This window comes from Miniopterus schreibersii (assembly GCF_964146895.1).
Source record: "Miniopterus schreibersii genome assembly, chromosome: 8".
NCBI classification, from domain to species: Eukaryota; Metazoa; Chordata; class Mammalia; order Chiroptera; family Miniopteridae; genus Miniopterus; species Miniopterus schreibersii.
The window spans coordinates 43,659,439-43,684,140 of NC_138109.1; the positions used below are offsets into that span (position 1 = coordinate 43,659,439).

At 34.4% G+C, this 24,702-nt stretch overlaps 1 protein-coding gene across 1 annotated transcript in view; it reads left to right on the top strand.

Moving 5' to 3' along the window:
- Positions 1-24,702, top strand: part of LRRC7 (leucine rich repeat containing 7) — a 396,137-nt gene that overhangs the window by 58,938 nt on the left and 312,497 nt on the right. The window contains exon 2 of the mRNA XM_081144600.1: positions 22,850-22,947. Within this exon, the coding sequence (XP_081000726.1) occupies positions 22,850-22,947 (98 nt within the window). The remainder of the gene's footprint in view (positions 1-22,849; positions 22,948-24,702) is intronic.

The window sequence follows — 24,702 nt, forward strand, 5'->3', positions numbered from 1 at the left end:
TGTAAACTTGAGGGTGACATGTATTTAATCAGCTCTCAAGGTAGAGAGCTACATATCTTACATAAACCCTAGAAGAAGAAAAAAGTAAATCTTCTATATGAGGGACACAAGGTGTACCTTGATTGATTGTATGTACTAAAAATATGCACAAACTAAATAATGGAGTGGTTAATGATATATAAAACCAAGCTTGGAACATGTCTTTCTAGAAATAATATATGATGACAAAGGGCACAGATTTTAAAATCTGTCACATTAGCATTCAAATCCCAGTTTTACTATTTCCTATTTAAGGCTTAATTACTTCATTACTTCAGCTTTCTGAATTTTTATTTCCTCATCTGTTAAATGGCTAAAACAAGGTTGCTGAAATTATATGTGATTGTAGGCATAAAGTTCCAGCAAATATATCTTGGAACATTCCCCATGTGCACTTCAAAAGAATATGTATTCTGCAGTTTGGGGTGTAGAATTCCATAAATGTCAACAAGATTAAGTTGACTGAAAACGATGTTCAGGTCTTCTATATTCTTATTGATATTTTCTCTACCCATTCAATTACTGAGAGAGAGGAGTAGAAATCTGCAAATATGATTGTGGATTTCTCTATTTCTCACTTCTATTCTGTCAGCTTCTGCTTCATGCATTTTGAAGAGCTCCTATTTCGTGCATGCACATTTAGGAATTTTATGTGTTCCTGATGAATTACCCTGTTTATCGTTATGAAAAATCTCTCTTTGTTTCTGGTTACATCTTTGTCTTTTATGATGTTACTCTAGTCCCACCAACTTTTTTATATTTATAATTTGTATGATACATCATTTTATATCCTCTTACTTTCAATGTACTGTACCTGTGTTTTTATATTTAAAAGGTATTTTGTAAACAGATAAAGTTGGATTTTGCTTTTTTAGCCAAATAGTTTCACTGGTGAATTCTATCAAGTATTAAAGGAAATAGTGAACCAATATAAAAAAGACTCTGCCAAAAACTGCTGGAGGAGGAAACACTTAGCAACTAATTCTGATACCAAAACTTGATATTACAAGAAAAGTAAAGACCGTCTCACTAGGGAGTAGACACAAAAACTCTTAAATATTTTTAGCAAATTAAATCTAGTAATTTGTAAAAATGAGAATACATCATGAGTGAGTGAGGTTTATCTGAGGCTTAACATTCAAAAATCAATGTAATTTACCATATTAACAGAATAAAGGAGAAAAATCATATGACCATCACAACTGATGTAGAAAGAGCTTTTGACTAAATTCAATACCTTTTAATCATAAAAACCCTTAGCAATTCTGGAATAGAAAAGAACTTCCTCTAATAAGGGCATCTGTGAAAATCCATAGCTAATACTTAATAACTAATTGAATGCATCCCCCTAAGACAGGGACAAGACAAGAATATCCACTCCTATAACTTGTATTCAACATTGTGCTAGAGGTTCTAGCCACTGCAGTAAAGTAAGGCATAAAGTTCAGAAAAGAAGTAAAACCCTTTCTGTATTTACAGATGACATCATTGATTTTATAGACAACTTGAAGGAATCTATAAAACTACTGGAACTAAGCAAAGTTAGCAAGTTCAAAATACGCAAGTTTAATATAAAAATGAATTTCAAAATATTTACTAGAGCATCAAACATTATAAAATACTTAGTCGTATGGTGGACCTTATGACTAAGTATTTTAGTCATAGAGTTCAAGTCTTTGGTTTTCAAAGATTGCCTGGTCTTTCCATAATGTTTCTCCATTGGTGTGTTCTTTTTGGAATTGTAATGAGTCAAGATACTTGACCCTCAAATTTTATAGCTCTAATTTTTTTCTCTACTGGTTCAACTTCCTTTGTATTTTTCATCAGACTCCAAAACACACGATCTTAGCCACTGCATTCTACTACCTCTTTTAGAAAATATTTTTGTAATAAATAATTTTATGTTTAATAAAGAAATATATCTTATAAAGAAGAGAAACCACAGAAAGGTATTACTGTGCATTCATAAAATAAAATAAAAACAAAATCGGGTTTTATAGAAATCATACAATAAAAGGTCCCAACTGTTGTTTTTTTGTTGTTGTTGTTACTGTTTTGTTTTTGTTCATCCTCACCAGAGGATATTTTTTCCATTGCTTTTAAGAGAGAGTGGAAGGGAGGGAGAGAGAGAAACATCAGTGTGAGAGAGACATCGATTAGTTGCCTCCCGTATGCATTGGGGATGGAACCACAACCCAGATACGTGCCCCTGACCCTTGGGTGTGCAGGTGACAATCTAACCACTGCGCCACACCAGCCAGGGCTAACTGGTTTTGATTTAGAACTGTGATAAATCTTGATGCCCCAAAGATTTTTTCAGTAAACAATTAAAATTAAATCCAATGGAAAATGTTTTTTCTTTTCCCAGATTGCAAAATCCTCAGGGTTTGAGACTATGTTATATTGTTTCAAAACCGAGTGGACAATTTGTAAAAGTTTGTTATGAATGATGCATCATGGACATTCTAAGATTTTGGAAATTATATTATTTATATGAATGATTAAAAAATACACATAATAGCTAATCGGGCAACATACTTAGATTTAGGCGGATAGCTTTACTCCCTTTTTTAACACAGAGAAATATGCATAATATATACCATGTGTTTTAAATTTCATTTTTGTAGCTATAAAAATAATTTAGAATTGCTATTAAAGTGTGAGAGCCTCATATATTTATTATACTTTATTCTATTCTCCATCTGCTAAAAGATGCTTTAAAAAACTATCTGAGGGTCTGATGAGTATTTTTGCATAGATTTCCACTTAAGCCATCATTTTACATTTTTCTTTATCTTTTTGGAGTAAAGCAATAAAATACTAGTGTAAATAAGCTAATCCATCATATTTCAAACACTTATAATAATGTGATAGATACATATCACTTAGAATAGCACTGATATAAAAACTAGATATTAGGGAATTGCCCATATTTGTCTTCCTAGTTTCTTGGCACAGTAAATGTTAAATATTGACTTCCAACTTGAATGTCAACATTTTATAACCTAGCTAGTAGTCCTTGATGCAGTATCCTTATGCATATCCCAAATTAGCCAGGAAGAACAAAGGTTGAAACATGAGACAGCAATTAATGAACAAATTTTGTAAAGAGAGGGCTTCTCATTGGCTCCTGTGCTGCCATAAAGAAACCTGTATTGGCCCTGGCTGCTGTGGCTCAGCAGTTAGACCATCAGCCTGTGCACTGAAGGGTCCTGGGTTCAATTCCCAGTCAAGGGCACATAACTGGGTTGTGGGTTCACCCCTGCCCCTTCAGGGGCATGTACCGGAGGCAACCAATCAATGTGTCTCTCTCACATTGATGTCTCTCTCTTTCTCTCTCTCCCCACCCCTCCTTTTCTCCCTCCCTTTCACTTTCTCTGAAAAGCAATGGAAAAAATATCCTCTGGTGAGGATTAACTTATGTATTTTGCAATTTTTTTCTTCAAGGCAAGGCAAAAATTTTTCCTGTCACCTTAATGTTAATTCTATTTATTTCTCAAAAAAAGAGAGAGAAAATTTTTCTTTTAAATATGCTTTGGAGTAGTCTCAAAAACGTTTTGATAAAAAGCCAAGCATCCATGTCATTTGTTACATAGAAATACATTGTTTCATACACACAGCAATTACAGTAAGTCCTCACTTAATGTCATCTATAGGATATGCCACTTTAAGCAAAATGACATAAAATCAATTTTACCATAGGTTAAATGATATAAACAAGAGTTAAGTCCCTGTGGCATCTCATCAACATTATAACAAAACAACACTGAACAAAACATTATTCAAGGACCTGCTGTATTTATTAAGTACGCACTGTGGGCTGTCTGTGAAGTCTTTGGCTCTTTGACACATGCATGTGTATAAGCTTTGTAGTCAAGTAGTGTTTCTACCCATACTTTCTGAATAAAATGTAATGTGCAATTTCTTATAATCATAAAATTTTAATTCTTTTTTTTTTAAATGTACTCCAAGTGCTTCAAATTTGCAGGCACACTTTGGCAGAAATTGGGAACATATTGCAAGCATCATTACTTAGGCATTGTCAAAAGCTTACCTAATTTACTGGCTATATTTTAGCACATTTTTCATTCGATTATAGCTGCCACAGATAGGAATGCTATTCTCATATGCAAGTTATAGTGGTTATGACAAGTATAGATGTCAATTCTAGGATTATAGTCTGAGGCCTCCAGGTAACTCATCCCCAAGACAGTTTGGCACATCTAGATTTATAAAAAATAAGTGGTGAATGTCAGCTCTTTCTAATTAGGTGAGAAGCCAGAGGTAACACCTGAATATAACTAAGTTTTGGAATTAACTCAGAAACATAAATTATAACTTTTTAATATTTTATTCATACTGTTCATATGTAGTTTCAAATATGCAAATCTATTTAAAGATAAAAATGCTTAACAAAGTTGTTTTCTGAGGCAAGTTTACAAATTAGCTATGCTACTGATTTAGAAAAAAAGCGCTAAAGTTTAAAAGAAAATTAACTAACTTTCTATGTAGTTGAGACCAAAATTATGCATCCTTTTGATCATAATGAAATTTTGAAAATCCAATATCTGTGAATTCAAAGATTATTTATTTTTGCCTCACAACATCTACTCAAGTTATTTTAAAAGGTAGTAGCAGGTAAAATTAACTGGGTAATTTATTTAAAAGTCATAAGCACAGGAAGAGCATAACCAAAATACTAAGAAACTTATATTTATCTTAGAAACAGGATAAAAATATAGCAGCATAAGAAACTTAATAAAAGTATCAAAATATGTGGAAGTTTTAAATTTGTCACTAGTTTACTTAGGTTGTCACCTCACTTTCTCTTTTAGTGCAGCTCTTTCATCTTATCAAGGAAAACAGTATGAATAAATTTTACAGAACATTTTTAGATGGAATATAAAAATGTAAACTGCTGATCTCTTTACTTTTTCTTTAAACAAATCCAGGTGAGGGAATATATATCTTAACTGTGTTTCTTCCAACTTAGTTCTTAATAGATACTTGCTCCCAAAATAAGAGTTGTGATAAGAAGAAACAACAACCTTTACTGAATTGCATCTTACGCTACAGAGTGTGTCCCAAATAGACCTTGAGATGCCTAGGTGCAAAGCGAGCTTACCATTTCTAGTACAAAGAGTCTAACTTTTCAGGTTTTTAAAAAGTCATTTCTGAACCCTCACCCAATGTGTTTCTTTCACAGATTCATTTTTAAAAAGATGGGAGCTATTATTTATGCTACAAGAGAAGCTGCAAATACACTTCTGCAAGTGAGAGCAAACTTAAGACAAGTAAATAGTAAATATGGAACTTGCTTGCCATTTATTTACCATTGATAAGTGATAAATTGTTTTACTAACATAAATGGGCTGCACTTCTCATAAATGAAATTAATAAAAAATATACATTTTGATGATAGATTATCAGAATTACTCAAACCAGGCATGCTGGCCAGTATTTTCCTGTTGTCATTCATCATGATCAAGGTTTTTTACTAAGATGGTACAATATTCCGTATCTCACAGCTAATTGGTCTCATCAAGCCAGTAAGCAAATGAATCCCTGTAGTGAGTTAGGCAGATTGAGACAGCTATGGACTTGCTCACATTTCTGCAATAAATTTCTACTGGATAAATATTTAATGGAGTTAGGTAAAAGAATTAACAGACCTTATATGAATGCTTGAGTACAGTTATTACTAAAAGACATTTGTGTCAATTTTGGAGTACATTCAATTGCAAGTAATATAAATCCCTTAAAACACACTAAAGCAGTTATGTGTTTTATTTTTCTACACTTACCTCCAGTACAAGTAGTAGTATCAGGCTGGTGAAGCAGCTCAGAGATGTCACAGGAAACCCGAGCATCTTCCAGTGGGCTACCCAGCCATGTGGATTTTGTCCTGCTTATTGCCTGCATGTTGTATGTGCCATCTCTACCATCACATCCATGCTACAATCAGGAAGAAGAGAAAGGGCAAAGAGACACAGAGAAGTCAGCAGAGTCTATAATAGGCATTATATTATAGGCATAATACGTTTTAGTGTTAAAAGAATAGTTCACTTCTTTTGGTCAATAGTGTGGGCTCTGGAGCTGAATTCTAATTGCCCCAGTGGAAACAGCACAAATACTCATCAACACATGAATGCACAAATCAGGTCTGGAATGTTTACATAATGGAAATCTACTCAGCAATAAAGATGGCCTGACTACTTATATAGATGAATCTGAGTCATTACACTGAGTTACTGATTGCTGCTTGTTACTATGGAGTACTAACTATATAATTTCATTTATATGAAGTTCAGGTGATTTAGAGGTTTTATTTTGTTATTGGCTGGCTTGCATAGTCTCAGCTATAATTCAGAATCGTGAGGCTTCTCAATAACTGAATACAAGATAAGTAAACGTGAATATTTTTAGTACTTTGCAATGAACAATGCTAAGCTCACAGGAGCATTCTAGGTCAATGCTTCTCACTTTACTTTTCCAGGATAGATATCTCTCAAAAGAAAGGGAAGCTTTGATTCTGACCTATAAAATTACCTCCACTCTCACCCCAACTGTAGCTGTTTGATTTATCCCTTTTGAAAATTATTGCTGTTGGCGTGTGGAAAAATTATAATTGACCAATGCTTCATTAAAAAAATCCCAACCCACAGAAAAGTATTTTTAATATCAATACAAAATTCCAAAATTATGGAAGAGATTATTTAAGACTTAAGCTTTTATATTAAAATAGCATTCTAATTTTTAAAAATCTTGACCTACACCTAAACCATAGAGTCAGTCTTTCTCATCTCAATCCAAAGTGACAGAGGCAAGTTCGGCAAACACTTCCTATCTGGCAGTAATCAGACCATAAAACTTCAGTTGATTAAAAAAATCAACCTTTAGCACAAAAGATTAATAGAAATGAAATTGGTGCTTTTTTTTCTTTTATCCTCACTTGAGAACATGCTTATTGATTTTAGAGAGAAGGGAAGGGAGGGAGGGAGAGAGAGAGAAAGAGAGAGAGAGAGGAACATTGATGTGACAGAGAAACATTGATCAGTTGCCTTCCTGTATGCTCCCCTACCGGGAATCAAACTTGCAAACTTTTGGTTTACGGAACAACGCTCCAAGCAACTGAGCCACAACAGCCAGGGCAAAATCTGTATCCTTTTGTTAGGGGTGTCATTACAAAATTCCACAGACTAAGTAGCCTAAACAATAGAAATTTATTTTCTCACAGTTCTGGAGTCTAAAAATAGAAGATCAAGATGATAGCAGGTCTAATTTCTTCTGAGACTTCTCTCTTTGGTTTGCAAATACTCACCATTTCACTTTGTCCTCACATGGTCTCTTCTCTGTATATGCCCCTGGTGTCTCTTTATGTGTCCAGATTTCCTCTTCTTATAAGGACACCAGTCAGATTAAATTAAGGCCTACCCTAATAGGCCTTAATTGATTTAACTTAATCATCTCTTAAACACCCTATCTTCAAATACAGTCACATTCTGAGGTACTAGGGGTTAGGGTTTTAGCATATGAATTTTTGGGGGCGGGGTGCACAATTCAGTCCATAACACAGTCTATTTAGAGATCACTTTTCTTTCAGATATATTTTTATGTTGTAGTAAAACATCATGGATTTCTGATCAAGAACCTGCTTATTAACAAGCACAGAGAGCAACTTATTTAAGTACAAGGCGTAATAACTTAGTTTTAGTGATGAGAGCTATTTCAGATTGGATCACAAATTGACATATGATGTCTTATTAATGCTTCTGTTGATCTAACTTTTTATATTTTCCCCAGTGCCTATTTACATAATGCTAGCCGGTGTGGATAAAAATGCCATTCTAGGTCACAGATTTAGGAATGAGCCATTCAATGCTAGTGAATGTAGACTTTACTTAATACTAGCAAAACAGCTGATGATTGATTCTTTTTAGAGACTCCGGTGTAACAGAGTGTTGCTAAAAGAATGAGAAAATAAATTTTTGTATAAAGGAAAGTACATTCATGACATATTGTTTTATTTGTTGTCATTTTTATCTTGACTTTTCTACTGGAATTGAACTAGATTTAAAAGGAAAATCTTTCTCTCTCCTACATCTTTAAATAGATTTTATTAAGAGTACTCTTGATGTATATTGGTTATTGGTATTTGTTTGGTGCATTCATTGGTGCATATCACAGTGCTTATCATTATAGTGCTGCCAGGCAGATAGTTCTCAAAATCAGTTCAGTGTACAAACTTCTGACCAGGCTACACATACCCAGATATACCCACCTATATTTACAGTTGTACTTCTATTCACTTGATTTCACTCAGCTACATTTTTTGGAGTGCCTACTGTGTGCCAGATATTGTCCTAAGCACCTCCCCTTGCTTTTTTGTAATTTTTCCCTGAACAAGAATATCACCAACCTTGAATTTCCCAAGTTGGTCAAGAATGCCATGTTTTCACACAAGATCTTCCCCAAGATCATGCAATTTAATGGTCTCCAGATATTGGAATTTTACAGAGAAATGATTTTTTTTAATTGGGGCATTTTATTAGACTAATAATAATAAACTTACCATTTATTATCACATCATTTTATGAAAAACAACATTTTAATTCCCAAAAGATTGCTTAACGCAAACCTCAAACATTGCTTATTCCTCTCATTTCCCAACTGAAAATTTTATCATCTGCAGTCTAAAATTTGGGGACCACTGATCTGGAAAACAAAACACAGGGTAAGAAAGGCAGTAAGTATTGAGGGAACTAATTAAAGACCTGTACATAGAATAGTGCATCCCTTCTTAACCTGTAAGTGATTTTCTAATTAAAACATCAAAGAGATTGTTGCTCTGTAATATTTGAAAGAAATGGCATTAGGCTTACTCAGTGTATAATAAAAGATAAACAAAAAAGAACCTTCCTTTTGAAAAATTGTGATGTCACCCACTTGTGTCTTTCGTTTCCTAACAAGATTCTCCAGGTTATTTACCATGTCTTGTATTACAAACATTTTATCAATATAGAAAGTAGAGTTTCAAGGTTTTTGGCATTAAACAGAAAGTTTAGATCCTAAAGATTGATTAAATGCTGATAAATGCCTATAGTAATGCTAGTAAAGATAAATTATTTTATTTTAGTAATAATATAATGAAAAGGACTGAGAAATAACTACCATAATCCTTTACTACAATATAATTATTTAAAAAAAGGAAGGATAGGAAAAGAAAAGAAAGGAAAATAGAAGATACAAATTTTCAATTAGAAGCAAAATAATAGTGATTGATTAAGATATAAAAATCCATATCAGTTATAGACCCCAAATTAGATATTTGCATTGTAAGTCTGTGCATGTGAGAAAGATACTGGTTACTGACCCAAATTCACACTGACCTAATTTCTCACCAGTACTTGTCTTTTTCTAATAGTGATAAATATTCCTGACATATTATACTCTGTGATTAACTGGAAAGAGTAAAGCATAATATTTTTAAAGTATAAATACTAGTCAAGAACATTATAATTATTTGTTTAAAACAATTTATTGAAATCTTAATGGCTCTGTCTTTTGAATTGATGTAAAAAATTACCAGTGCTTCAAGATATTTCTTTTAGGTAGAATTATTTCAGAAAATCATGTAGAACCATATGTGGAACCAGATTAGAAGGTTACCTATATTGCCCAATTTGAAAAGTGCTATAAAAACTCCCAAGGACCCTTCATCCAGGTACTATATATCTGAAATACTATAAGTTAAATACATACCTTTTTTTTTTGCCTAATGTATCTTAGATATAAAATATTGTAAGAGGTAATATCGAGTGAATCCATTAAATATTACTGATTTAACCAGATCTGCAGAGAATCTAGATAGAATAAAGGCAAAGAAAATATGGGAAATGAGGAAAATGAACAAAAAGAGACTTGAGAAATTTTGCCAAGGCACAGTCCTGCTGAAATCAATTTTTATTATGTTATCTTTCAGGCTATTCATTCATTTCAGGTTCACAGATTTATTTACCCCTCATGCTTATTCATAGAACATTTCTGCCAAGTGAAATCAATCCCTTTGATTTGTTAACGCTGAAAATGATAGAATCCATTGGTTAAAAATGTATATAACATTTTACTGGTTCTCCATAGTGTACCTTGTAACAACTGTTTTTTTTTAACTTATCATTTTTTATAACACTTTATTAAATGTGTTGGGGTGACAGTGGCTAATATGAACATATAGGTTTCAGGTGTGGGTTTCTATGTTACACGGTCTGTATATTTAACTTACCATTTTTATACTAATAGAAAGGGCATTGAAAGGCCCTTACTTGAATATAAAGAAAATATATATATACACACACACACACACACACATATATATATATACACACACACACACACATATATATATGTAAAGTTTAGCAATATTATTCTATTATAATACAAGTAAGTCAGGGTCAATAGAGATCTTAAAGCCTAGAAATTTTGGAATTAGAGAAATGTGAATTTGAATTCTATTTTTCCTACTTTCTATTCATGTCATCTCCTACAGCTTATATACTTAGCATTCCTAAGGCTCAGTTCTCTCATATTTTTAATACAATGGCAATATTTTAAGTATTTCCTATAGTTTGTTTTTAATCCCTTCTGAAGTACATCATCATTATAATTAAATTTGTTTGTTTGTTTTTTAAAAAAATCCAGCTTCTATTACTATCAGCATGAAGCACTAAATACCCTGAAAGTACCTTCCCATGAATAATGCGGATAAAATAGAAATGATATTTCTATAAATGAATTGCTGAGCTAGCTAGAAAATAAGAGAGGAGCCAAAAGCTAAATAAAGGAGAAAATCCTGGAAGGGGGTAAGAATTGAAACTAGATCTTACCCTAAGGGCATCTGCTAAACTGTAGGAATCCTAAGCTTCTGTGTTAGTGGCTGGAAATGGCCAGCCAGTGAGGCGTAAAGCTGAGATTTTCTCTGGAGTACATACACTCCAATCTGGACCTCAAAGATAAAATTTCCAAGAAAAATGAGCTCATTGTATTAAATCACAAAACACACAAAGGAAGCAAAAACCATCCGAAGCCTGGCACCAGGCATCAAGGGTCGGCAGAAACAAGGACCAGAAGAATCATACCACAAAGTCTTCAGATACTGGAATTTTCTTAAATGTCTGTGTTTCAAGAAATAAGGAATTAAAATGTGAGAATAGAATGGGAGTCCATCAAAATAACCAGATGGATTAATAATAACAAGACAAGCATAATTAAGGAAGCCAACAAGGTATGATGAGGCATCCTGGGGCCAACAACAGCAGGAGCCATTTTCACTTCTGTGACTAAAGGAGCATGGAAGAGAGGTTGTTACAAGAAACTGGAGCCAGTTGTAATTGGTGCTATTTCAAAGGGTCCCCTGAGAGGAACTACAAACTTTGGTAGAAGAATGCAGCTCCTGCTGACCCACAGCCTACTAAGGACACAGCTTGGGAAATAAATAGCCTCCCTCCCTGCTCCCACACTCAGTGTCCTGTTGGTACCTTTCATCGGCCAAACACAGGGGATGCCAGGGGCAAGAAACTTGGTTGAGGCGAGTCCTAGAGGTTAGCGTCCCAGCACACAGAGCAGAGTGGAGAGGGACGAATGGAAGGGCAAAGAGAAAAGAGGTTAAGAGATATTGAGGATAAAATACAAAGGCCTAAGTTACATTTAAACACAGTTATACAAAGAAAAAAACAAGGAAAAACAAATCTTCAAAGACGAAATGGGCCATTTTTTTAGAATTACTGAAACACAGTACACGTCAAATCAAAAGGCAAACCTGATATAAAAAAAAAATTCACAAATAGTCTCAGAGTGAAACCGAAGAACACCAAAGATAACAAAAAGATCTTAAAAGTCGGCTATAGAGAAAAGGAAGATTGCCTACCAAAGGAGAGCCGTTAGAGTCATAACTGATTTCTCAACAACAGCAAGGGACATGCAAGTTCGAAATAACACCTTCAGTGAGCTATGAGGTGTCTGTCCACATTGAATTCTCATCTTTCAAAGCTATCTCTCAAGAAGAAGTGCAAAATGTGGACATTTTCAGGTGAACAACTGAGAGGTTTAAAATCTCCTGATGTTCAAGACAATTTCAAAGGATCAACTTCAGGAAGAAGTGATCAAAGGTAGAAGGTCTGAGATGCAATAAAGTATTAAATAGGTGGATATATCTAAACATGGACATCATAGCACGTAATTCTGTGATGTCCATTTGAGTAGTTCCAGCTCTTCGGATACTCAGTCTCAAATAGAAATTTAATTGGGTTTTTGCTGAAAGCCATGTTCCTAAATAGATATTATCTTGACATTTTGTTTTAGAAGATACAATGTGTTGCATTTTTCTTTCCTTAGTATAAGATACTAGAAGATTGAAAGTATTTATGCTTTAATACATCTTAGAAATTGTAAATATGATTCTGGTTTTTTTTTTATCAATAAGAATCATTGCCATCAAACAGTTCTCACCTGATTAATCATAACAGTTCAATTGTTTAAACAAAATGCTGAGTATCTTCTCTGCCTCGCACCACATGCCACAACCCTAAAACATTTACTAGGAAAACAGTGTTATAACATTCACAAACCTCAGATCTCACAGTCTTGTGACTAAGAACCATTGGCCTTTGGGTGGAAACCATAGCTGAAAGATTCATCAGGGAGAGGAGACAGGAGAACAGGCAGAACTCTAGGTAAGAACTTGGTCTTCACATCCCCGGATGATAAAGACTATGATGCCATTTATCTTACACACTACAGTATGTGTTTAGATGTGTATGCACATTTTGGAAAGAATAATATTTATTCATATTTGCCAACTCTACCCATTTTACTTTGAGAAAGGAATACATGCTTTTCTTGCCAAATAATTTCGGTCCACACACATTTTTTTTCCTGCATCTACAAAATTACTTTATATGATAATAGTCCTTTTCCTGAGACTTCAGAAATGTCCAAGTGCATGTGGAATAATCTGGGAGCAGGGCAGTTCCTTCGTTTAGGCAGCTGTGCTCAGGTGAGAAGATCAGAGGAATCAGAAAATCCAGACAAGGATCTGGCTTTGCTGCTGACCTTGGGTGAGTGAGTCTCAATTTCTTCATCTGCAAAATACCAAGCCCACAGGCTCTTTATGAGGCATAAATAATATATACGAAGATGTTGTATAACCGTAGATCACATCAGAGCTCTATCGGGCATACATTTATCTCTAATTCCATTCAGTCAATCATTTAAAGATGAATATTTAATTTCTACTGTGTTTTATGAATTGTGCTATGTCCTCCAGGATGATACAACTTCTGCCCTCAAGGGTGTTTAGTGGAGGCTGTAGTGATAAGACCTATGTGTGGGACCCTGTAGTAGGACAGGGAGACAGAAGATAACTGGGTAGGTGGCCGAAATTATAGGAGGTTTTCCAGAGGAGAGAGAATTCTGCATTCTGGTAGCATTAGTCTTCTCATTTCATAAATGTTGACTGAAAATCATGAAACCCAAATGTTGACACAAGTTGTTTCCCTGTTCCTTTAAAGTCAAAGTAGGTGGGGGACAGAAAGAGAAAATGGAGAAAAGAAATCAAACTAGACTCATAAATGTATTAAATAAATGTATTGATTTCTAGGTGGCAGGCAATTATATTGCATTTTTATACTTCATCTTACTTAAAAAATACATTTTTTAAAATAACTTTCATATGCTATTAAGTTTAAAAAGGATAGATAGTCCAGGTGTAATCTTCTATCACCACCTGAGTGGTAATAATCTTATTAAAGCACCTAGCATTTTTTCTGTATTTTTTTTAGCATCAATTGTATCTTTGCATAATTATGTTGATTTGACATTAGAACTTTTTCAGGGATTCTCACCATACTTTAAAGGCTATATTTCTTCTACATTGCCCACTTTGTTTTTGCTCTTGAGAGTATTTTGGATGTTTATTTCTCATTAAGCCATCTTTACATTTTGCCATCCTGTGACTATCATTCATTTTTGTAGGCAAGTGTTTCTATTAATTTCTCCATTTACTTTACATAGTTGTAAGACTTATTTTTCTGAATTACTCTGAGTTTTAGTTAACTTAATTGATTGCCTTTTTGTGATTTCGGCAATGAGCACATTCCTAAATCTTGCATGTAACTCAATTGTTTCTGTAAGGACCTTCACTAAGGGGAGCTTGCTATTTCTTGTATTGACTCAATTAGTTAATAAAATACCTTCATAAAGATAACAGACTTCTGATACAGTATTACTTTCTGCCTGGGTAAAAAAAAAAACAAAACACCACAAAAATTTATTTTTAAATAAGAAGTAATTCAGTTTAAAAACTAGAATTTTGTGAATAGTGTGCTTCCTAAATTTATGAGGAGCTTGACTGTTTTCCATTTGCTACACATGCTCTTCTCATTAATTTTATAGATTTTTTTGTACAGTAATTGTTTGTTACAACCTTATAAAGTAAATCATATACCATTATAAATGAGCTTAGCTGCTTAAATGAAGGAACTGTTCTCCTCATTTCCAGGTTTTTCTACTTTCTCTAGGCTTCTTCTTGAATCTTAGAGAAAGGACTACTATCATTTAGAGATTTTAGATTTTCAAGAAGTCCGTAATGATACACATCTATTTTGAAGTCCAGTTCTTTGAAAAAAAGGTGAAAACAATATGCTATTGTGTTTGTCATTTCCTAAATGTGTGACAAGGCAATGTAAAAACAAGTTTTTCCTCTCTGACACAACTGGTGATTCTTGTATTTTTGGTAAATCATCACCACTTTTCAAAATCCAGCACCTGACTCTCAGCTTGACCCTATGCCACCTATCTTTCTGATCTATTAAACATTTCACTCTCCTAAGCAGTTTAAGTGTAGTTCAGATGTAATTTCTTTTCACAATAATCTTTCTGTTTAACTTCAGTTTGTCCTTATTAACTGTCAACTCAACATATTTGGCTGAGATAATTGGGTATTGATTATTTCTGTGCTGTCATTTGCAGTTCACATTGGGCCTTTATAAACACTTGAGATTCTTTCTAATGGCTATTGCATGCTTAATATGTATGCGCAGTTCTAGTCTGGGGTTAGGGTCACTGTGTGCTGAATTCAGGCTCAACTTCCCTTAAAAGAAAACAGCAGCGCAGTGATAAAGCAAGGGCATTTTCCACTGCTTCTTCAGCTCTTCTCTTTTTTTCCTTGAATTCTAAGCCAAATAAGGAATTCTGAAATTCAGGGGGGAGGGAGAGGAGGGACAGTCAGCTTTATAACTTTGTGAGATGGATGGTCACAGCATGCTGCCCCTTAGTCTCTTTTTCAGGGCAGGACAAACTATTAAACATTATTTCCAAAAATAATATCGCAATTTTATTTTTCCTTTTTCATATGCATGCCTAAACACACTTTTTTTTTTTTTTTATGTCTTTATTGATTTCAGAGAGAGGAAGGGAGAGGGGGAGAGAGAGAGAGAAACATCAATGATGAGAGAGTCATTGTTCGGCCGCCTCCTGCAGGCCTCCCACTGGGGGTTGAGCCCGCAGCCCTGCATGGGCCCTGACAGGAAATTGAACCTCGATGATCTCCTGGATCATAGGTCAATGCTCAGCAGCTGAGCCACGCTAGCTGGGTTTAAGCACACTTTTATTTTTTAATCCCTATTGTTTTTATTTTAGTTTGCCATGAATTACTTCTGTTGAGTTTTAGGACCTACAGAAGCATAAGTCAAAGTGACAATAATTTATATTCAACATTTGAAGATTTCTTGAACATCCGTGACTCACTTGGTGAGAATCCTACTCTGTGAGACACTAAAAAAGCTAATAAACTGACAATATCATCTATGCATAGTATCATTGTGAAACGAAGGTTGGAATTTGGGAGTCAAAGGACCAAAGTTCAAGTCCTTACTCTGGCTTTCCTGTGTTACTTTGCATATGTCACTTGTCAGACTTCCAATTGTCTCTTCTGTAAATAGTGAAGTGCTATAACCTACTTCAGAATGGTCATGAAAGTTAAATAAAGTAAATTATGGGAAAGTATTTTAACAACTGTGCTTTACGATATCAAAGCCCTCAAATGGCTCAGAATCTATGCAAGTAAAGGACACAAACATTGAAATGGAGACTAATACTAGCTGGAAAATCAATGCTTGCTCTTCTGAACATTTAGTAGATATAATATGGAAGATTCAGAAGGCAAGCACTGAGTACATGTGAAGTGGTTGGATTTGTTTCTGAGTGGAATTGGGACTTAAAAAATTGGTCTTCAAGAATGGATACAATTTGTAATATAAAAATAGACTGTTCCACTAGGAAGGAGCAGGCTTCATTCATTCAATCATCTGTTAAATATTTATGAAGGATTTACCATAGTCTGTGTACTGTGCTGTGTGAATGGAATATGAAGTGGCTATGAAAAGAAAAAAAAATACTTGACTTTTTGTCACATGGTATATGTTTTAATCTTTGGGCTCTGACAAATGAAAATGTAGTACTGCTTTTGCCACAGACTAATAGGGTGAATTTTCAGATTATAGTCAACATTGCATGGCTTTGTACTTTAACAGAAATGTTCCTGGACATTCATTGTCAAATTTGAAGGCAACAAATGTTACCATTTTTTATATCTTACTAAACTTCGCAGTCATATTGATTGCTATTTTAAATACAAGGGATTATGTTTATTTATAGGTATGTAGTTTATTGTGTCCAATTCTGCTTATAATCAAGTTAAATAAAAGCTCAATGAAATGCCAGTCTCATTTTTTAAAATGTCTGCATTTGTTTAAGATTATTTAATTTAAGATTATTAAAACATAATTAAAATTTTTACTTTTCTAGAAACTAATAAGTCAAGGATATTTACTCTTTGTAATTTATCTTATATTCATTTAACTAAATAAAAAAATTCCTTGAGGAGCCTTAAGGAGCTTACAGAACACAAAGCAGAGGGGCTTGTAAATACTCAACTCATAGCTTGTATACAGACCTTCATTTAGAGGCTTATCTAAATTGTCTATTTATCTAATAAATCCATTTAAGCACTACAATTTTCTAGTTTGGGATGTGCTCACAAAGCAGCAAATATAATAATAAGCTCAATGAGAAGAAAAATAGCTTTAGTAGCTTTGGTAACTTGGAAACAAAACAAGTTGATTTTACTTTTTAATTGATTTCTTTGATGTCATGATTGAACCACTTTTCTTGGTCGTAATCCTTATGTACTGATGGGGCACCTGGTCCCCACAGAGTTGCATTACACTGAGGAGAGCAGCTTCCAGATAACTCCTCTCACCCTTCTCCTTTGATCCCCGGAGGCCCTGCAGCAAAGGGAACCTGGGGTTGACCTGCCTTCTGATAACTGGTCAAACTTCATGGCTGGTGTGGAGAGAGCAATGGTGAGAGGCTGATGTTCAGGTTGAGTGCAAGGTAATGGCCTACTAGGAAAGTGTTAGGAGGTGCCAGTGAATGGCTGAGGGAAAACACACAGGTTGTGGGTAATAGAAGGACAACATTATTTGGACAGTCATTCACTAGTTTGACTACCTGGTTCACACCCAGTGATCACAGGAACATGCATTTGCCTTTGGGGCAAGATTAGGGGAGATTCATTCATTCAAACAACCAATACTTCATGAATGCCGAAGGCCATGCTAAGTTTTTCCAATAGAGAATAAGACTGACATTATCCCTGCCTTCATGGAGCTTACAGTACAGGAGAAAGGCAGGCATTAAACAGAAATTCCAGAAGACTAATATGTAATTGCAATTTAAAATAAGTGCCACGATGGAAAACTCCAGGCTCTGGGGTTGAACCATATTTGGAGACCTAATTAGATAAAGGGGTCAAAGTGATGATTAGCAGTTATTCAGATAGAACAGGAGGAGGATTATTCGAGGCGAAGGGAGCAGTATATGTAGAGGCCCTGGATAGGAAGGAGTTTTAAGTGTACATTCAAGGCACTTAGATGTGCTAGGAGAGCTTCACAGTTGAAAACTGTAGTTGAATGAAAAAGTGTTTCTGCAAGAAGGCGCATGGGAAGTTACTGTGAGCCAGTTCTACTGTGAGGAGTTAAGTTGTTCATTTGTCTGCAAAGACTTTCATATGGAGCACTTTTCCAAGACTTTACTTCCCTGCTTTTATTGACTTGAGTTCAGAGGTCTTCAGTGGAAATTTGTATTTTTGTCAGTCACATGCTGAATAAGAGCTTCTATATATGCTGTGCTGTCTACTACAGTAGTTAGATGTGGCTATTTAAATTTAAATAAATTAAAATTCAATAAAATTTTAAACTCTCAGATTCCGTTCCTCAGTCACACTAGCCACATTTCAAGTGATCAATAACTGAAAATGGCTAGCTGCTACCGTATTGGACAGCACTGATATTAAACCTTTACATCACTGCAGAAAGTCCTGTTGCACAGTTCACCTGGTAGTTAATAGCATGGGCTCCGGCGTCAGACAGTTCTGGATTAGAATCCTGACTGTGGCACTGACTTGCTGTATGTATGATTCTAAGCAAGTTAAACATCTCTGAGACTCAGGTTAACCCTGAATAGAATAAGAATGCCATAGATAATGTAATATAGAAAAACCTAACATAGCACCTGGCACATAACTGACATTTTAGAAACACTTATACCTGATATGTCTATTATTTTAATCCAGCTCTCTTTCTTCTAGTGATGCCATCCTTCTTTCTCCATCTAGTGAGAATCCATCTCCACCATATATTCACCCAAGCTTTATTTTCTTCATTTACCAGTCATATCCCCAATCCAGTCCACAATTCTACATCAGTCTGAACTTGTTCTCTGACCCAGCTGTCTGCCAAACCTTATCAAAGGAAATTATTTCACTATTGAGATTATCAGCTTTCTAGATGGGCAGTGTTCAGGTTCATATGGTTGACCGCCAGGCAACTTGGCAAGCCTTTAACTATACTTCTTGCTGCTCTTTTCATTTTTGGTAATACCCGTCCTAACTGCAGTCTCCACCCCAGATTCTCACCTCACCTCTGTATCAGCATGCGACTGTCTCCTGGAATGAATTCATTGAACTTCCTTCTCCTACATCTGCAAGTGTATATATTTTATTTACATGGGTTCCAACTGTCAGTATTGGGACCGGTGTGAGGCTATAGTAGAAGCACTTGATTAGTGTTAAAAAATACATCTACCTTGATCTGACCTCAGCCTACTGAATGAAAATCTTTAGTATTGCAAATGGGGGAACCTGTATTTGTTTAAAGCTCCTCAGGTGATTTTGTGAACTCAGTTTGGGAGAGTCATGGACACCTTTGCTTATAATCTCTGATTGTTTTCTCATGCTTTTTAGTATCAATCTGGCTGCCTCTATTTCTTCTCAGCAGTTGACATGTAGGCTGCACTTTTCAGAGCTCTTCAATGAACTGTTAGAGCATCTGTCTTGCCTGTGGTCATCACACTTAATCTCTCCTTGCTGGAACTGTTAACACACTCCTGCTGATGTCTTGCCAAATTTGAGAGTGGCTAGAAGAGCTCCTTTGCTGTGTCCTGGCTGTGCTCCAAGACTTGATTGTTGGTTATTTTGTCTAACCATTTAATGCAAACTGTAGATCATAGATGACACCAGTGGAAGGGTTCAAGCAGCCAGACATGTAGTCTCAGGAAGATGGGAGTCTCACAGCTATATAACAGGTTACACATGAACATCATCCTGTAAAATTTTTGATTCAAAGTGTTTTCTACTGGGCATAACATTTAGCATTCTGGAGAAAAAGGGACATTTAATGCTGTTTTAAAATTTTTTCTTCTATTAGTGTGTTGTATATATAATTTATAGTGAGTTTCTTTGGCCCCTTTATATTTTTGGTGGTTCTCGAAACCTTAAATGTCACGGATAGAAGCAAACATTTCAGTGAAAATACCTAATGATAAAAAATCAACATGTAATTTATCAGATCAACAAATAGACATATATATTTGTGTAGTATTATATTTCTACATTTATAATATGTATACTATTTATATAAGTATATATTAAAATAAATATTAATATTATGTTTAATAAAAATTTCATCATAATTAAATTATGCATTACCTACTGGAATTTCAGCTATTCAGTCTCCCAGTGGAATTATTTCCATGACTCTGATTATCCATTATAATTCTTTATTAAATAAAGCCCAGTTTTCATGTTTCCTAACATACCACACATTTAAAATTTTAGTATATTATTTCATTTTTATTTGGGATACTTATGATAAATAATAGTGACATTTGCTGAGCTCTTGAATTGTGACAGACATAATGTAAAGCATTTTACATATATTAACATACATAATCCTCACAACAATCCTATGAGGTGGCTGTTATCCCCAATTACTTATGAGGAAATTAAGGCACAAAGTGCGTATTTTTTCCTGAAGTTATTATTCTTTAAATGACAGAATTAGAATTTGAGCCAGGTTGTCTGATTCCAGAACCTAGGCTCATCACACAGCTGTGCTCCATATCTAACGCTGCGTATCTACAGATCTGCTCGTGACTGTTCCCAGAGTGCAACCTTTGGGCACCATGATTCCTGGGGAGTTGACTTGGGGATCTCTCCTGCCAATAGCAACCATATAATGAAATTGTTCTGAAGCCCTATTAGTACTTTATAACTTGTATTCCAATTCTTCTGATATACCCTCAAACATAGTTAGATGGACATTAACTAGACCACTTTTGTTTTCAGATATTTGATTGTAAGAGATACAAAAGGAAAAAGAATAGCTCATCCAAGAGAGTGGTTTACATAGATTTCCAACCAGGATAAGTTACCAATTCTCATCAGAGTGTAATCATGATGAGTAAAATTGGTTTCTAAAATTACATCACAATTTTATGTAGACATTTGCATGGGCAGGTTATGTTTGCTCTCTTTCATGATTTTGAGCTTATAAATACTAGTGAATAATTATTAGTTCACTTAAATTGATATTAGCTCATCATGGAAATTCATTATTTGCTGAAATGTAATCAAAACTGCACAATGAATTAATTCAAGAGTCAGAAACTAGAAAGTTTATATAATTTAGTTTATATATCTAAGCCTCATGGGGAAGCTGCAGGGATAAGTCTGGAAGCTTACTTTCCCCCCATATATAGTGTTAAAGCTAATTATGTCATAAACAATTCAGGTTTTCACTTGGTTTCCTGTTATTGTATTATTATAACCTCAAGAGAAATAACTCTTTTTTTCACTTGAAATGAGTTTCAACTGAAACTGTTTCAAGTTATCATTGCACACTGAGAAAGATTTTCTTATACTGCTTATACACAGGCATGAACATATGAACACACAAACACATAAAGCATCTTCTACATATAAATGGACTGGTTTCAGGAAGTATATTTGAAAAAGTGTTTTTAAGAACCAGTGACAGTGTCCCACAGAAATAGTGTTATTCTACTGTTCCAGTACAAAAGGCTATTCATCTCATATTTCACACTATTTTACATAATGCTTTTATGAGATCGCCCTGTCCTAATTTTCATCTCTGGATGCCAGAAACATACTCCTCTGTACCACTAACCCTAGAAGACCCACCAGCACTGTAACCCATAACAACCATGAAGTTTTCAAAGGTATATGTGCTATCGGCCAGCACAGTTATCAAAACCAGTGATATCACATTAGAATAATTATGTGGATATTAATAAGCTATGTTTATAATTTCAAAAGGATAAATAAGTATCATGGTTTTGTTATGAATTTTCAAATTCTGAGCACTCAGCAGTATTTTAGTTTTATTAAAATGAGTATATAAAACTATAAGGTTTACTAAAACCAGAAAATACTGATCACAAAGTATATGTTGTTAAATGTGCTAACCCAAGTTGCATTGGATGGATTTTTTTATTATATTCTGGATGCCAGCATTGCTATGTCACTAGTAACTGAGAAGTACACTTTATATGAACCAGTTTTTCAAGAAGTGACAATTATTGGAATTAGAAAACCCCTCCCAATTTAGTCATTTTCATGAAAGAGAAGCAGCAATTCCTTGTTTGAAACAGATATTCTGAATGTTGGTGAAAGATATATTCTCTTTTCCTAAAAGGTGACCTGATTTTTGATAAATTTGTTTTCTTTACAAGTAATCACCCTTTAGTTAGTAGGTCTCTGCCTTAGTCACCTGGGCTGCTATGATAAAATGCTGCATACTGAGTAGCTTACACAACAGAAGTTTCTTTCTCACAGTTCTGGAAACTAAGAAACCTAAAATCAAGGTACCAGCGGATTAATTTCCTGGTGAGAGCCCTCTTCCTGATTTGCAGATGACAACCTTCTCACTGTGTCCTTATAAGCCAGAGAGAGACAGAGAAAGAGAGAAGGAAAGAGAGAGAGAGGCCAACCTCTGGTCTTTCTTCCATCATGGGTGTCCATCTAAACCTAATGACGTCCCAGTGTTCCACCTCCAGGTACCATCACATTGAGGCTTTAGGCTTTAACATACGAATTTGGGAGTGGGGGGCACAAACATTCAGTCCATATCAGTCTACAATTGGAGAATGTGCATATGAGTGTCCACATGGTGATTTTACATTTTAAAAATAGGAATGCCTTTGCAAAATCAAGCATTTCCCAGTTTACCACAGTCCCTGCCACTCCCTATTGTATTACTCCTTGCTACATACCCAGTGATGTTGTCTAACAAGCCTCTGTAGATAACTTGAATTATTGACTAATGATTTAAAGCACTTATCTTTTCAACCAATATCAAGATTATGATATTAATATATGTTGATTCTCTTTTTTTAGGATGGAGAATCTAATAAGGGGAAGGAATCCCCCACAATATCAGAGAAGTCCTTGTAAAGAAGTTCGTACAGCACTTCGGAAGAGGCCTGAAGAGGAGTGTAAGTATTTTTATACTATTAACTATGTTCTAGATAGATTTTGGTGAGTAGCATTGTAAAACTACAGGGTTGACCTTTTAAGTAATTAATAAAAAAATAGAGGTACTTAGTAAATATTTATTGAATCAAATTGAATTTATTTTTTAAAATGTATTACCACACGGGACTTGGATTCAGACCCTAAAAGCATTGTTAAGATGCTCTACCGATAATTAGGTTTCCAAATGAGATTGAAAAAGGCTATATAATCTACCACATCTTTTTTTTCAGATAATCATGTGATGAATATTAATGTTTTCAGGAGTCCTAAAGTTAAAAAATTATTTTGAAATGTGTTTAAAATTAACATTCTCTGGTTTCCTTTGACCACAATACCCTTTCAACATTTTTTTTTAAACTGAGGACTCTGAAAACCACTGCATTCAACTAAAGAAAAAATATCTAGTGGTAAATATAAACTCATTGAACAAAGAGAAACATTTGATTTAATCCCATTTAGGAAAATATTTTGGAAGACGGGAGACATGTATCCACCATAAACTCATTTTATTCTATCATCATATTATTACATATTAGAGTGTATAATTGTCTGGAGAGATTTTATTTAAATATTTCTAGTTGTTAGCATTTTTGGAAATGTTTGACATAATAGTTGCATTTTAAGTTTCTAAGATGATCCATAATACTAACTTTCCTCATGGTATTTGCATATAATTATCTTCAGGGGAGTAAATCACATTCCATTATGACAAAATTTATCTCAATTTTGTTCTTTTCCAGGAAATTACATTTTATAAGCATAGAGCTAATGCAGTGTGTTCATTGGCATGTACAGTTTAGTAGATTTTAAAGATTACATTGGCATTTTAAATTAGTTTGAAGTACTGTTCTGAGTAAAGACCAAGTACATTAAATCTGGGCACACTCATGTCAAGTACAATGTTTTTGTTTTGCTCTATTTTATTTTAAAGTCAGTAGACAACCTGATTTGGTTGGCATTTATATCATTCAATGTAGTGTTAGTCTTCTTTTGATTGGTAGATTCATAGCTTCTAACACTATAAACAAAATCTAATTAAAAGTAAAATTGTAAGTGAAGATAAAGTCCATGTGTATCTTAAAATAAAAACTATAAGATGCAGACTCTTGCATCTTTTATTGGGTTCATAGGAAGGTCTGGGGGTTTCTCCCCTATGCTAGTTTATCACAATCAGCTTAGTCTGTGGTGTAGTTCTGTAAATTTTATTTAAAAATGTAGAAGGAATCTTTGTAATTAAATATACAGTTGATACTTACAGAGTTACTATTTAACATATACGAAGTAATTTTTCAGGGCTCTTGTACTGACTTGGTCTAGGCCAGAGGTTGACCAGCTATGGTCTATTGAACAAATCCAGCCCGACACCTGTTTCTGTAAATAAAATCTTATTGAAACACAGCCATCTCTGTTTACTTAGATATCATGTATGCCTGCTTTTGCACTGCAAAGAAAGAATTCAATAATTGTGACACAGACTATATGACCCACAAAATCAAAAATATTTACCTGATTCTTTACAAAAGTTTTTTGAATCCTGGTATGGGTCAGTAATTCTTAAAGTGTGGTCTCCAGACCAGCAGCAGCATTTGAGAAGTTGTTAGAAATGCTAATTTTAAGGGCTGCAACCCACTTCTACAGAATCAAAATCCCTGAGATTCAGGTCCAGTAGTCTGTATATTTTGAAATGAGCCCTACAAAAAGTTCAGATACAAGCT